Raw genomic sequence first — 15907 nt, 5'->3', positions numbered from 1 at the left:
TTTTTTGTCTTTTTAGGGCCGCACCTGAGGCATATGGAGGTTCCCAGGCTAGGGGTCAAATCAGAGCTGTAGCCACTGGCCTATGCCACAACCTCAGCAACACCAGATCTGAGCCACATCTGCAACCTACAACACAGCTCACAGAAACACCGGATCCTTAACCCACTGAGCAAGGCCAGGGATTGAACTGCATCCTCACGGATACCAGTCAGACTTGTTTCCACTGAGCCACGACAGGAACTCCCAATAATCGCATTTTAATACAAGAACATCACTCTAATTTGAAGATCATCTAAATTTTAGCTATAAAGTGTTCTCCATAATAAAGAAATACTGTGCTTTCCTTTAATGGAATACATTCCAATCAGAGACTCTAGATTGTTCTTACTCTTTTTGAGAACTCTCTGAAAAATCCCATGTGATAAAGCTTACTTTGCTATATCAAGGAGAAGGGGGATCAAGAAGCATGTAACTGCTATCTTCTTCACAATTTTAACTTATATCAGTGAAAATGTAAAGGTGAAGAAGACCATGAATCAAGATATCATCTACTTCTGGCTCTTGTTAAGCATGTCATCTACAAATTCAGGGGAAAAACTTAGAAAACCAACCACTTAAGGAAAAGGTTTCTATGTATTAAATAGGTTCAAAATGTGTAAGAATGTTACCAGCATTCCATAAAGATTTTAACTGTTTCAAGTTAAAATTTGTGTAGTTAGAACTATTTCAAAATCTAATTTAGAGGGCAAATACATTCAAGGTATTTTTAAGTATATATTATACTTTATAACTTCTGGGTCATTCCGTTATAAAAATAAACTTGAATTCATATGTAAAATTCCTTTTATAATTTAAATCAGGTAAGAAGCCTACTGTAACATAAACTATATATTTGTAAATAAATGGAGTCAATGTCATCATATCAGAAGACAAATATACATCCAAAAGAAAATTAAGGGGAAAAATCAAAGCTAAAATAATAAAAACATTTTATTTTGGTATATACATTGAACCTTCAGAAAACTAACATTTGAAAAAATACATATATAAACATACCTTTAGGTGTATACATGCCTTGTTGCATAGAACCTCCAGGTTCAAAAACAGGAGCCTTAAAATCAGCTACAGCTGATAAAACTGATTCAAAGCTATAACTGCCTGGAATAATGCCACTTTTTGGATTTGGATTTTCTGGAATATGATGTATGCGTCAAGAAAAAAAATAATTAAAGCCAGCTTTAAAATCTTACAAAGGTATGTTAGTTTCTGACTTTGCTAAAATATGCCGAGTAACTGGTTGTAATATATAATGTCAGCCACAAGAGGGCCATATAATAGTTCAATAATAACTTTTTATTAACAATGAATTTTTAAAATAATTTTAATATAGAAGCCTACTAATAAACTACATACTTAAGTAGTTTTGAAGTATATTTCCCCTAAAACAAATTAATACAGTTTCAGTAAATGAAAAAAAACTTAAAATTAATATCCTGTTCATCATTTTGCAAATAATCTCCTATTTTCCCTTAGAAAATCAGAGAGTATGCTAAAAGTCAGTCTAGATTTTTGAGTAAAGATTATTTTTCCAAAAACACAAAATGTCATCCTTGAAATAAAAAAGAAAAAGATACCAAGCAAATTTTTTAAAAAGAGGAAAACCAGAAAACCACAAGGATTCTTTCCAATTGGTCTCACATTAATCTACACAATTTTTTTTAAATTCAAAGTTGCAAAGAATGCTTTACACTGTTACAGCACTGATACACAGTATATAATGGTTGAGTAAAATCATCAGACAGTATCAAATTGCTTATGAAAATCTTCAAGATTATGATATAGGCATTCAAGTAGGAGCTATTTCACCAAATTTTAGTCAATTATTTCAAACATAATCATAATATACAGAATAAATATAGTCAAAATTTTACAAAATAAATTTTATCACAATATAACATGAAGAGCATTGCCTCAAATTTTAACAATAACTTAGATAATAAAATGTCCATTGCAGGCTCAGTCCTATATAGAGAATTCTAAGGGTTTTTTTTTTTTTTTTTTTTTTTTTGCTATTTCTTGGGCCGCTCCCGCGGCATATGGAGGTTCCCAGGCTAGGGGTCTAATCAGAGCTGCAGCCACCAGCCTACGCCAGAGCCACAGCAATGCAGGATCCGAGCCGTCTCTGCAACCTACACCACAGCTCACGGCAACGCCGGATCCTTAACCCACTGAGCAAGGGCAGGGACCGAACCCGCAACCTCATGGTTCCTAGTCGGATTCGTTAACCACTGCGCCACGACAGGAACTCCAAATTCTAAGTTTTTAAAGTTTGTAGACAGTAGTCTCTACCCTTAAAGCCTCTCAGATTAAGACTAAGTTCTAAGAAAAAAATCATCAAAATGTTTAAAACCCTGGTAATAATTACAAGATGTACCCTTAAATTTTAACCATGATTTCCAGGCTGGCTGTATACATAAAGTAGACCTAGTTGTCTTTTATCAAGTGTCCGGCTCCCCTTTGCAAATGCTGTCCAAGAAAATCAGATCCTGGAGTAACCGAGGTCTTAACAAGAGTACCCTGAGAAGCAAAAACATCTACCCCTGATCTGAACACAGAACTGGACAAACAATTGGAGTGTTTTTTCCATATTATTTTTCAATTTCAAAAAAAAATTTTTTAATAAAAAAAGTGGACATATCTTTAATCCATAAATGCTACTTATATCTTAGATCCTGCAACAAACAGAAAACTAAGTTTTCAAAGGATATGAGGTCCAGTAATGAACTATGTGTCCTGTCATTCATACACAGCTGGGCTACCATTTCTGCCCTGAGAATCTCATCATCAGACATTCCTAAAATTAAAAATAGAAGTCATACATCTGAGTATCTGTAAATTATAAAGAAACAACTTAACAACACAATTTATTAAACTGTGTTACCAACAATGAGATGCTTTAAAAATCAAAGAGCAAAGAATGCAATATCCCAAATATAACTGCAGTTTAACTATTCTGCTGTTTGCAGTTCCATTAAGTAGAGTTTTTTAAAGGATATTCTAAAAGGAGTATCATGGTAAAACATATATCAAGAATTTGAAACACATCCCTTCCTTTTTTTTCCATAAGCCAGTTACTACCACAGGGAGAGGGAAAGAAAGGAAGGTTAATAGTTAATACCCAAGTATCTGTATTAGTGCTTTTTACCTAAATGTAAACGAAGACTCAAAAGAATCACAAGAAATGTAAGAGCGCCTTCTAACATGGATCTCTCGTGCTCTGCATCAAGTACTGTGTTTTGATGTTGTGAAGCCATTGTCAACAAATCCACTACCTTAAATCTATTTAAAAAAATTTGAGACAGATTTTTTAAAGTTAAAACAAAATTAATTTAAATTCCAAATACTTCCTAATACCTGTCTTAATAAAATTACACTTACCTTTCAAAGACAGATGAAATAAAATAATCTGGATCAAGTCTAGATGCACAAACCTTTAAAAGACAGAAAAACAAAAATAACTAAAACCCACAAACTTTCTCAGTATTTAGTTTTGCTTCTTGTATTAATCATGTTTTCTGTTTTGTCTTATGATGTTTTGATACCTAGGGGAGAAACTACCTCTCTTAGGGCTAGCTAATTTCTAAAGGTGGTAAACAGCTTACTTGGAAGCAAGTCTTTTATACGCACCCACACAAGCCATTTATTTAATTCACGTACCAAGCCAATATTCCTCCTGGCCTCCTGGCCTCCTGCCAAGGGCCAGGTACCAGATAGCTAAGGGCAGCCTTTATGCCCAAAGCCTACCAAGATTATTCAAATGAGCCAGTCCTAAACTGTTTCCTCTGCTCTGCCATGCCTTTCCCATAGAAACCCTAATAAAGGTTCTGATCACGGATTTCCCCTCACTCTTCCTTTTGCCTCCTGACCAAAATCTAACACTTCCCCTCTGGTCCTGCATGGTGTGGCATGCCCCCTTTCTTTGGAAAATAAAAATAATAAAATCTTCTTTCAATAACATTGATCTTTCAGTGTTTTCATTTAGTCACCTCTACAAATTAAAATCCCACAGGTACAAATAAAATTTTTTTTTTTTCTTTTTAGGGCCACACTCTCAGCCTATGAAAGTTCCCAGGGTAGGGGTCAAACTGGAGCTGTAGCCCCTGGCCTACACCACAGCCACAGCAATATGGGATCAGAGCCGTGTCTGTGACCTACACCACAGCTCAGAGCCAACACCAGATCCTTATCCCACTGAGCAAGGCCAGGGATCGAACCCGAACCCACCTCCTCATGGATCCTAGCCAGGTTCATTAACTACTGAGCCAAGAAGGGAACTCCCACCAATGAGATACTTCTAAAGTACAACATCTGCATTATCAAGTTGGCTTACCTGTAGCAGGTAAATGTCAGGATCAATCATGGAATTACAGAAATGAGACTGGACATAGGTCATGGCTTGTCCTTTGATTTGCAGACCATTTCTTACCCACATATTGCTGTGGATTTCAGCAAGACTTGCCTAGTAAAATAAAAATTAAGTACTTTGGACAAAGAAGTCATCTAAAGTTGACCTATATAAAATCATGTTACTATAAACAATTATTCAAAAATATTTTATAACTTAATCACAGTGTGAGCCTGACACGCTATCCAATGTCTAAGATATTTAATTCAAATATATACTTTTAAATTTTAAAATGAACATTAGTTTTATATACTCCCTTCTTTTGGAGCTTATACATGAGTTAGTTTTTCATGTTGACTCCCAGATGCATTTATAACAATTTCTACTGAAATTTTCTATGAGGAATCATTAACATATATTTAACTTTTTCCTTTTCAAAAAAAAAAAAATATGCTGCGGGAGCAGCCCAAAGAAATAGCAAAAAGACAAAAAATAAATAAATTAATTAATTAATTAAAAAAATAAAATAAAATAAAATAAATATATATATACATACACACACATATGCTTAAAGAAACACAGAAATAAGTATAAAACAAAGCTAATTGTCCAATATAATCTTTACTTCACTCTAACTCAATATGCAACCTAATCATTTTCTTTTCTTCTTTTTTTTCATCTTCTTAGGGCCGCACCACAGCATATGGAAGTTCCCAGGTTAGGGATAAAATTAGAACTGTAGCCACTGGCTTATGCCAGAGCCACAGCAACACCAGATCCAAGCCATGGCTGCAACCTACACCTCAGCTCACGGCAACACCAGATCCTTAACCCACTGAGCAAGGCCAGGGATTGAACTGTGTCCTCATGGATGCTAGTCAGATTTGTTACCACTGAGCCACAACAGGAACTCCCAACCTAGTCATTTTCTAAAATCTGAATGGTAAGGAGTTCCCGTCATGGCTCAGTGGTTAATGAATCCAACTAGGAACTATGAGGTTGTGGGTTCGATCCCTGGCCTTGCTCACTGGGTTAAGGATCCGGCATTGCCATGAACTGTGGTGTAGGTTGCAGATGTGGCTCAGATCCCACATTGCTGTGTTTGTGGTGTAGGCCAGCGGCTACAGCTCTGATTCGACCCCTATCCTGGGAACCTCCATATGCCGCGGGAGTGGCCCTAGAAATGGCAAAAAGACCAAAAAAAATAAAAAATAAAAATAAAATAAAATCTGAATGGTAAGAGAAGGTCAGATTAGAATAAATTTTCTTACTACATTAATATTTAACTCTTCATGTATTTTTGTCTGTATCAACTAAAACTAAGCACAGTCATAACTTCATCTCTTCTTTGTTTCTAACTCCCAAAGTTAAAATTCAATAATGATTAACAAATCCAAAACTGCCAGGATAAACAAACTGATGTGAAAATCCCCCTAAGGTATATAAAAGGTAGTCCACCAAATCATAATGTTAGAAATGAAAGAAACTACAGTGAGTATGTAGGATAATTGTCTTCTCTTTTCTCTCCTCGCATTTTACAAATGGGAAACTAAGACTTGAGTAGGTGAAGCACTCCAAACAACATGGATAATAAAATAGTGGTAGCACTAAGGCTAGAATTTGTTGAGTCTCCTGACTCCCAAAACAGTGCTGAAGAATGTTAAAACTCTCCTATAAATAAATATAGTGAAAAGAATTCCTAGGGAAATTATAACTAAATATAAATCTCATAAAATAAAAAACACCTAAATATACAAAAATACAAAACTCTTTTTTTAATTTCAAACATTTTAGCTATAATAACAATGATAAAGGCACCAGATAAAATAAAGGAAGAATCACTTAACCAAGGAACTCAATTCAAAACCTTTTAAAAGCCTGAATACGTACCTGAATTTGGAGTGGATGAATCATTAGTTTCATTAACATTTCCTGATCAGGTAAAACAGAATCCAAATCTAGTTCTTGACATTTCACAGCCTAAAAATTACAATTAAAAAAATTACTAATTTAATACATAGTTCCAAATATTCAAAAACTAAACAATTGTGTAATGACACTCTTACCTTACTTAAAAACATAGCGTAATAACGATGTAGTGGCAGGTGAAAAGTGACTTGGTTAGGTGCCGGCTGAAATAAACAAAATCCACGTCAAAGAACACTTCACCAAGTTCAAAGGTTTTAAAATGCTAAAACCACACTTTTACCTCAATTTATTCCTATACTTTTTTATTTAAAAGTAAAATTTTGGAAGTTATGGCTCAAAAACCCACTGTAGATAAAATTATTCCATTTTAAACACCTAAATGCAAGTTCCTTAAAGGCAGAAATTGTACTCCTCAACTTTGAATCCTCTGAAGCATCTAGCCCAGAACAAGGGATGTAATAGATTTCCCTTTACAGTAGACCATTTGGGAATCTTCAAAGGCATGAATACCAAACATGATAACAGTAACGAGAATAGTAATCATAGCTAACACTCGAGCACTTACTGTGTGCCAACACTTTGTTGTGCTAACACTTTATTCAGATTTAATTTCCTATGAGAACCCTATGCGGCAGAAACTGAATATTCCCATTTTGTATAGGGAAATCCAAGCTTTAAAAACTTGCTACTTCCTAAAATTAACAAGTAGTAAACTAAGGACCTAGTCTGGACTCCACTGTTTTATTCAGAATAGTAAGAGCCTCTGACCACAGCCCTAAACTCCACTGTTATATTCAGAATAGTAAGAGGCTCTGACCACAGCCCTAAAGGTTTTGCCTGGTGGGTGACATGCTCCCCATATCCGTGCTGAACACAGTTAATACAGGAAAGCTTAGTACACTGTATGTCATAGACCTTCAGTATCCTTGTGAAAAATTATGTTTTAAATTTGTGACTCCCATAGGCCACATTACCACTACAGTGAAAAAGTATACCACATTTGTCCTTCTTAAACAAGAAAAATTAAAAATTAAAAAATTAATTTCTAATGCTTTTTAAAGTTTTTAGTAAAGTTTCCTTCTGCTAAAATTTTTATCCAAAACACTCAGATATTTATGCTAATGTGGAGTTCCCATTGAAGATCAGCAGGTTAAGAACCCCACTAGTATCTATGAGGATGCAGGTTTGATCCCTGGCCTTGCTCAATAGGTTAAGGATCTGGTGCTGCACGAGCTGCAGTGTAGATCACAGATGTGGCTCAGATCTGGTGTTGCTGTGGCTGTGGTGAAGGCCAGTGACTGAGGCTCCAATTCAGCCCCTAGCTTTGGAAATTCCGTATGCCGTGTGTACAGCCCTAAAAAGAAAAAGAAAAAATAATAATTATTATTAAGTTAATATAATACCAGTATAGAGTTATAAAGATCTGCACTGTTTCACCATCCCTGAGTTTTTTCCAAAACCAATCTGAGAGTAAGATCTTCTTCAACATGTGAATAAACATCTACAGAAAACTGTTCTAATAAATAAAAGTTGGACTTCCATAAAAATTAACTTCTGACACATGACGTAATATGGATGAACCTTCAAGACATTATGTTAAATGAAATGAGACAGTCACAAAATACATACACTCTATGATTATATGAGGTACTTAGAGTAGTCAAAATCAGACACAAAGTATAATGATGGTTGTCAGGGGCTGAGGAAAAGGGAAAATGGGGAGTTTATTGGGTACGGAGTTTTGGTTTTGCAAAACAGAAAGTTCTTGAGGTTGGTTGCACAACAACTTGAATATACCTAACATTACTGAACTGTATACTTTTAAAAAGGTTAATAAAATGGTAAATTTCATTTTATGTGCATTTTAATTTTACCACAATCAAAAATAAAAATAAAACAAGTCTGCCCCTCTGTTACTATAATCATTTTAGTAAAATATTATACATAAATTAGCTAAATCAGAATCTCCCTCAATTTCCTTTGAAGGCAGCCATCATGAACAGTGTTTAAGATCAGATCCTTAAAACCTGGATTTGCATGAACTCAAATCCTGACTCTGTCACCTATACCTATAAAACTGTGAGCAAGTTACTTAACTTTTCCGTACCTGCTGCCTGACCTGTCAAGTGGGAATATTAAGCAGTTGGATCAGCTGAGAATCAAGTGAGATAACATAGTACCCAACACACATATCTATTAATTAATTACTAAGCCATAGACTCTACCTTGTCTTTTAAGGCTTTAGCATATGGTAAATGCACATTCTTCTGCAGTGCTGCATTCCATAACCCCTCCTTGTCCAATATGACAAATCAGCCACTTGATGAACTCCTCTTCTATTCCATGGCCCTCAGATTTTATTCTCGAGCTTTCTATTCTTGTTCTAGGTGACTTTATCCAGTTCATAGCTTCGACTGCCAACTATCAAGACGACTCCCAAATCTCAGCAGAAATCTCATCCCTGAACTCCAAACCCTACATTCAAGTGTCTACTGAAGATCAACACTTAATATCCCACTCTTGGATATATCCAGACAAAACTTTTCTTTAAAAAGACACATGCACCCATATGTTCACTGCAGCACTATTGACAATAGCCAAGACATGGAAACAACCCAAATGTCTATCGACAGATGTTTGGATTAGGAAGATGTGGTATATATACACAATGGAATACTACTCAGCCATAAAAAAGAATGAAATAATGCTATTTGCAGCAACACGGATGGAACTAGAGACTCTGATACTCAGTGAAGTAAGTCAGAAAGAGAAAGACAAATACCATATGATATTACTTATATCTGGAATCTAATATATGTCACAAATGAACATTTCCACAGAAAAGAAAATCATGGACTTGGAGAACAGACTTGTGGTTGCCAGGGGGGAGGGGGAGGAAGTAAAATGGATTGGGAGCTTGGGGTTAATAGGTGCAAACTATTGCTTTTGGAATGGATTAGCAATGAGATCCTGCTGCACAGCACTGAGAACTATGTCTGGTCATGTATGATGAAGCATGATAATGGGAGAAAAAAGAATGTATACATGTATGTGTAACTGGGTCACCATGCTGTACAGTAGAAAAAAAACTGTATTGGGGAAATAACAAAAAAAAATTTTTAAATAATAATAATATCCCACAGGGACGGCAAATACAATGTGTCCAAACCAAATTCAGCATCTTTGCCCTAAAACTCAATCCTCCTCAAAGTTTCTTCTCCAAATTCCTATAATACAAATCTGAAATGTAGACTCCTTCCTTCTCTCAAACCTCCTATATCTGATGAAGCACCAAAGTGTGTTTGATTTTCTAAGTACCTCTTAACTCCACTTCCTCCTTTCTTCCCACACTGTCCCATACTAACCTTAGCTGAGGCCCATACACTTAGTGCCTAGATTTCAGTATAACCCTTTGCTTCCATTCTTACCTTCCATAAGACACCTTTTGTGGTATCTGCCTAGCTCACAACCCTCCCCATTTTCTCCGAATGTCCCTTTCTATCCTAATTTCCAAACACACGCACAAAGGGATTGGAGCCTGACAGTCAAGTTTATAGTAGCCACATCTGACTGGAATCAAGGCAGGGTCACCCAACCCATCCTAGACAGCACGGTTCTCTCTCATTTGACAACTGAACAGAGTCATGGAATATGGTTGAAACTGCAACATTAGGCAACTATAGGAAGGTAATATTTAACCACATAAAGAAGCACAGAAAACCAATTTACAGAAAGGGAAGAAAAAAAGAGGCAGAAAGACAGTGAAAAGAAAAGGTGAGACAGGAGTTCCTGTTCAGCTGTCCCTTCAGTTCCTGAAGTCCAGCAGCCTCTGCACTCATAATAAATCACTCCTCCTTTAAATTAGGCTGCCTCAAAAAAGTTTTTTTCCTTGCATTCAAAAGAACCTGAATTAACACATGCATTTAAACCTTTGTATATTGCCAGGAGGTGGTCTTCGCAAAATATTAATCTTGTATTTCTCCACTCATAATCGTTTCATGGCTCCCTATAGTTTTAACCTCTTAGAACTTCCAACTCTTGAGAAGACAGGGCTTACCTCTCCATCTTTATCTCCTGATATATAAACTCATGCACCATAGGCAGTATCCCTAACCCACACTTCTCTTCCTTTGTATATGCTAATCCCTCTGCCTCAAATGTTATATACATTCCTGCTCCCACTGGATTAATATACCTTTAAGACTTTGCTCAAATGACATTTCTACTAGGAAGCTTTTCCTGAGTCCCTTAAGGTAAATCTGATATTCCACTCTATTCTCTCCCCCAGCACCCTGGTCACAACTTTATAGAGGCACTGAGACCAAACTAGCCATCTACTTGTCTTTCATTTCCTTAAATTAGAAAGTCAAGTTTATAGTAGCCACATCTGACTGACAGTCAAGTTTACAGTAGCCACTTAAATTAGAAGTCATTTCATCAATGTATCCCCAGTGTTTAGAAAATAGTAAATATTCAATAAATATTTGCTGGATAAACATATGTTCTACTTTCCTCTTATCAGAGATGAATCAAACTACTCTGCTATACACTCATAAATGTTGCCTTACATGATATTCAGTATTTAAGGATTCTTAAATGGCCTATCCTTTGGGAAAATTTATTCCATCCTTTGCTTCTATGTGATTGTTTGATTTGGCTTTATCCAGTTCAAAAAACATTATTTGCTTAATCTGTGCTGGATTACTACAAAAACTTCTGACCTCCACTCTCAAGGTTGAAAGAGAACAATTTTTTTTTTCTTTTTACAGCTGTACCTGCATCATATGGAAGTTTCCAGGCTAGGGCTGAATCTGGAGCTGCAGCTGCTGTCCTATACCACAGCCACAGTAACACTGGATCCAAGTCACATCTACAACCTACACCGCAGCATGCAACAAGGCTGGATCCTTAACCTGCTGAGGGAAGCCAGGGATTGAACCCCCATCCTCACAGATACTATGTCAAGTTCTTAATCTGCTATGCCACAACAGAAACTCCAAGAAGAACAAATATTTATCACACAAGAAATATGTGCCTCTTAATCCTCACTGGCTAATAGTATCATCTTAAATAAATATATGAGGAGATGGACTCAACCCTGTCTTTAAAATTAGGAGTTCCCTTCGTGGCTCAGCGATTAGCAAACCCAACTAGGATCCATGAGGACCCCACATTACTGTTGCTGTAGCATAGACCGGCAGCTACAGCTCCAATTAGACCTCTAGCCTGGGAACCTCCATATGCCATGGGTGCGGCCCTAAAATAGCAAAAAATAAAAAATAAAAAAAATTTTAAAAACCTGTCCAAGATCACACAGCTAGTTGATATGTGGCAGAGCCACAATTTAAACTCAAGTATGCCTGACTCTAAATCTCTTTCCACTGCCAATAGCCAGAATAGTTGAAATACTACCTGAAAGGAGCTGAAAGATATAGGCTCTGGACCAGAACTGCCAGCAATTTGCTATACAACTAGAGGCAAGTCATTTAATAACTCTACATCTCCATTTAACATCTACAACAAATGGAGGGAGAGCAGTAACTTCCCTACTTCATAGGGTTGTTTGGAGAAACAAATATATCAAAGCATGTTAAGAAGCAAGAAACTTTTAAACACCATAAGAAAGCATATTGTTGGGGAGTTCCCACTGTGGCATAGTGGGTTAATGATCCAGCTTGTCTCTGTGGAGGCAGTGGTTTGATCTCCAGCTTGGCACAGTGGGTTGAGGATCCAGCATTGCCACATTGTGCTAACGCCACAGCTACAGTTCAGATTCGATCCCTGGCCCAGAAAATTTCATATGCTGTGGATGCTGCCAAAAAAGAAACTCTGGCGGGGGGGGGGGCGTGTGGGTGTGGGTGTGTGTATAGTTTGATTCCTTAGGTTCTATACTTATTTTCAGAGTTCCCTTGTGGCTCAGCAGGTTAAGGATCTGGCATTGTCACTGCTGCAGCTCAGGTCACTGCAGTGGCACGAGTTCAATTCCTGGCCTGAGAACTTCCATATGTCTCAGGTGTGGCCAAAAAGAAGAAAAATAAAAAAAGCAAAGTACAAAACTTTTTGTTTTCTCTTTTTGGCTGCACCCGAGGCATACGTAAGTTCCCAGGCCAGGGATCAAATCCAAGCTGAAGCTGCACCCAATGTCTTAGCCGCAGCAACACCAGATCCTTAACATTGCACTGGGCCAAGGATCAAAAACCACACCTCTGCAGTCGGATCCTTAATCCACTGTGTCACAGCAGGAACTCCTATACTTATTTTTCAGAAACTCCTATACTTATTTTCTTTTCTATCAAAAATCCATTTAAATTTTTGGAGTTCCCATTGTGGCTCAGTGGTAATGAACCCAACTACTATGCATGAGGATGATCCCTGGCCTCACTCAGTATGTTACGGATGCAGCGCTGCCGTGAGCTGCAGCGTAGGCTGCAGACACAGCTCAAATTTGGCGTTTTCCCTATTTTAGTCTTCCTGTTGTCTCAGTGATCTACCACTTCAACAATAACTCCTGAAGTTTCACATACCAAGAAGAATTGGCCTGAGGAAAGCTCTATCTGAAAAGCCCCAGCTGAAAGACTAATCCTGGAGGTCGTGAGGAAGCAGTGAAGCAGGCTGAAATCATGATGGAGCTCTGTGGAGACGGGACGTTTTCTTTAAAGCTGATTCATTACCGGAGTTCCCGGCATGGTGCAACGGAAACTAATCCAACTAGGAACCATGAGGTTGCAGGTTCAATCCCTGGCTTCACTCAATGTGTTGAGGATCTGGCACTGAGGTGAGCTGTGGTATAGGTCGCAGACTAGGCTCGGATTCTGCGTTGCTGTGGCTGTGATGTAAGCCAGCAGCTGTAGGTCTGATTGGACCCCTAGCCGGAGAACCTCCATATGCCGTGGGTGCGGCCCTAAAAAACTAAATAAATAGGAGTGCTCGTCATGGCTCAGTGGTTAACGAATCCGACTAGAAACCATGAGGTTGCGGGTTCGATCCCTGCCCTTGCTCAGTGGGTTAAGGATCCGGCGTTGCCATAGCTGTGGTGTAGGTTACAGATGCGGCTCGGATTCTGCGTTGCTGTGGCTCTGGCGTAGGCCGGTGGCTACAGCTCCGATTGGACCCCTAGCCTGGGAACCTCCATATGCCGCAGGAGCGGCCCTAGAAATGGCAAAAAGACAAAAAAAAAAACTAAATAAAGATAAATAAATAAATATTTTTTAAGCTGATCCATTACCACTTATATAAAGAAAGTTTAAGCTTAAAGACCAAGATTCAGACATTTTAAGAATCACAGTGATTTGGTAAAGGCAGAATCAGAATCCAAATGGACAAAACGGCCAGAATGAAGGCTAAAGGCAGATACAAATACTGAAGGAGGAGTCATCAAGGATAGAAGAAATTAGTCTGGGACAGGCAGGATGAGAGTTAAGACAGTAGGGGGTCCTTCCCTTCATAAATAATTTAGTCCTAGGGCCACTGGGAGTAGGCGAGGGGAGTTAAGGAGAACCAAGGTCGGGAGGGCAACCGCATGCAGCTGAGTGGTTTTTCAGGATGAAAAGTATCTTCACAGAAGTGCGGTATGGCCTGGCACAGGGAGTCAGGGCATCCACACAGCCAAGCAGCCCTGTATAGTATGTCAGATCAAATCAGGGTGAGGAGAGCATCCATGTGGGGACCGACCTGGGAAGAAAAGTCAGAACCTGACAAAATAAAGAGGGAAATGACACAGGGAGCCAACCTGGACTAAAGAATCAAAATTCAAGCAAGATGAGGGAGTTCTCCTTGTGGCTCAGTGGGTAATGAACCCGACTAGTATCCATGAGGATGCAGTTTGATCCCTGGCCTCACTCAGTGGGTTAAGGATCCTGTGTTGCTGTGGCTGTGGTGCAGGCTGGCAGCTGCAGTTCCAATTTGATCCCTAGCCTGGGAATTTTCATATGCCGCAGGTGTGGCCCTAAAAATAAAATTTCAAGCAAGACGAAGAGCCCCTTAAAGCAGGTTTCTGTGTCCTTTTGACTTGTCCCATTATTATTTGAGCTTTTCTACTGTTAGCAAGATGAAGAGATTATACACATGTGCAAAGCACCTAAAATGGGGCATCAAAGCCGAAGCAGAATGAAGAGAGCAGCTAGAATGAGGAAGCACCTGGTATAGGAATTGAAAGCATTCAAAGCACACGAAAAGTGAGAAGGATTCTCCACAGAAGGGTAGTCCAAGTCGGGTAGCGGGTGCCCAAGTGGGATGAGGAAGGTATCCACATATATAGGAGGATGGGGGACAGAGTGCAGGGAGAAGAGTGCATCCATGCAGGGGAAAGGGAGGCAACTGGAGTGGAGAAATTGGTTCTATATTTGAGGACTGGTCAAATAAATAAATATATTAAGCCAGGCTTCTCACTGTTAGCAAAAACTAGAGTTAAGATCTGTGGTGTTATACTGGAATTTAAAGTATAAGTTTGAATTCACAGCCTTCAATATATAGAATAAATAGAAAAGTAAATGTAGACGTAAATATGTATATGTTTATACATAAATGCATATATTCTGAACTTCTGTTCACTGAGAAGGGAGTAATAACACCTCATAGCAGTGAGCCCATCAAGTACCCAAATCTTGCTTTCTCAATACTATTCTCTACTAAAATTAACCAGAGATGCTCAACGAAATGACTGATTCCAGAAATAGGGAAAATATAAGGTGAGCTTTTTTTGTTTTGTCTTTTTAAGGCCGAAACCTGCAGCATACGGAAGCTCCCAAGCTATAGGAGCCACAGCCACAGCCACAGCAACAAGGGATCCAAGCCACATCTGCAACCTACACCACAGATCACAGCAATGCCAGATCCTTAACCCACTGAGCAGGGCCAGGAATGGAACCCACATCCTCACGGATACTAATAAGGCTTCTTACCACTGAGCCACAACGGAATCTCCAATATGAGGTGAGTTTTTGAAACATCTTGTTGGGCCCCTAAGAGAAGAAGTGCTCAAAGAATAATGGGACAAGTCAAAAGAACACAGAAAGCTGCTTTAAGGGGCTCTCACTGGCCATATCTGAAAAAATTGGAGCATCAATAGTAGTAGTAAATTATAACTCACTGAATAAAATAGAAACTATGGATCTCTACACATAAAAATTAATGAACTGAAAATTAGATAACAGATGTGTTTACATAGCTTCAAAGCACCTCCTCACAAAATAGTTTATTAATTACAATGAGAAAGAGGGTAACTTCATGGTAAGGAAGTCTAGCTGGTACCAGCCTAATCAAATGAACAAAGAGAACATCAGCAGCAATAGGACAAAGATCATAAACCTCCACGGAGGGTGCAATGAAAACACTGTAACATTATAACATCACTTTTGTAGCATTCCTATAAAAGATGCATAATCCGAATCTAATCATAAGAAAACCCAAGTTGAGGGATGTTCTACAAAAATAACTGAGCTATAGTCTTCACAAAAGGCAAAGAGAGAATGAGAAATCATTGCAAAAACTAGAGACAAAACTACATGGAACATGTGACTCTAAAAAGGATCCTTTTGCTATAAAGGGCAACCATTGGACAATTTGTAAAACATG

At 38.2% G+C, this 15907-nt stretch overlaps 1 protein-coding gene across 5 annotated transcripts in view; it reads right to left on the bottom strand.

Moving 5' to 3' along the window:
- Positions 1 to 15907, bottom strand: part of UBR3 (ubiquitin protein ligase E3 component n-recognin 3) — a 225453-nt gene that overhangs the window by 127691 nt on the left and 81855 nt on the right. For 4 of the 5 annotated variants that reach the window (XM_084999433.1, XM_084999434.1, XM_084999435.1 and 1 more), the window contains exons 12-18: positions 6472 to 6537; positions 6296 to 6385; positions 4391 to 4519; positions 3439 to 3491; positions 3206 to 3339; positions 2769 to 2854; positions 1057 to 1198 (exon numbers count right to left, since the gene is read on the bottom strand). In XM_084999433.1, the coding sequence (XP_084855559.1) occupies positions 1057 to 1198; positions 2769 to 2854; positions 3206 to 3339; positions 3439 to 3491; positions 4391 to 4519; positions 6296 to 6385; positions 6472 to 6537 (700 nt within the window). Of the gene's footprint in view, positions 1 to 1056; positions 1199 to 2768; positions 2855 to 3205; positions 3340 to 3438; positions 3492 to 4390; positions 4520 to 6295; positions 6386 to 6471; positions 6538 to 15907 lie in introns of those variants that run through there. The other variant, XM_084999437.1, reaches the window with a different exon arrangement.

The sequence above is a fragment of the Sus scrofa genome, chromosome 15 (genome assembly GCF_054392235.1).
Source record: "Sus scrofa isolate SSC_HxYL_T2T_F1_AM1 chromosome 15, Sscrofa_HxYL_maternal_Yorkshire_Landrace_v2.0, whole genome shotgun sequence".
Taxonomy (NCBI): Eukaryota; Metazoa; Chordata; class Mammalia; order Artiodactyla; family Suidae; genus Sus; species Sus scrofa.
The sequence above is the reverse complement of the archived record's forward strand: the minus strand, read 5'-3'. Positions and strand labels throughout refer to the sequence as shown.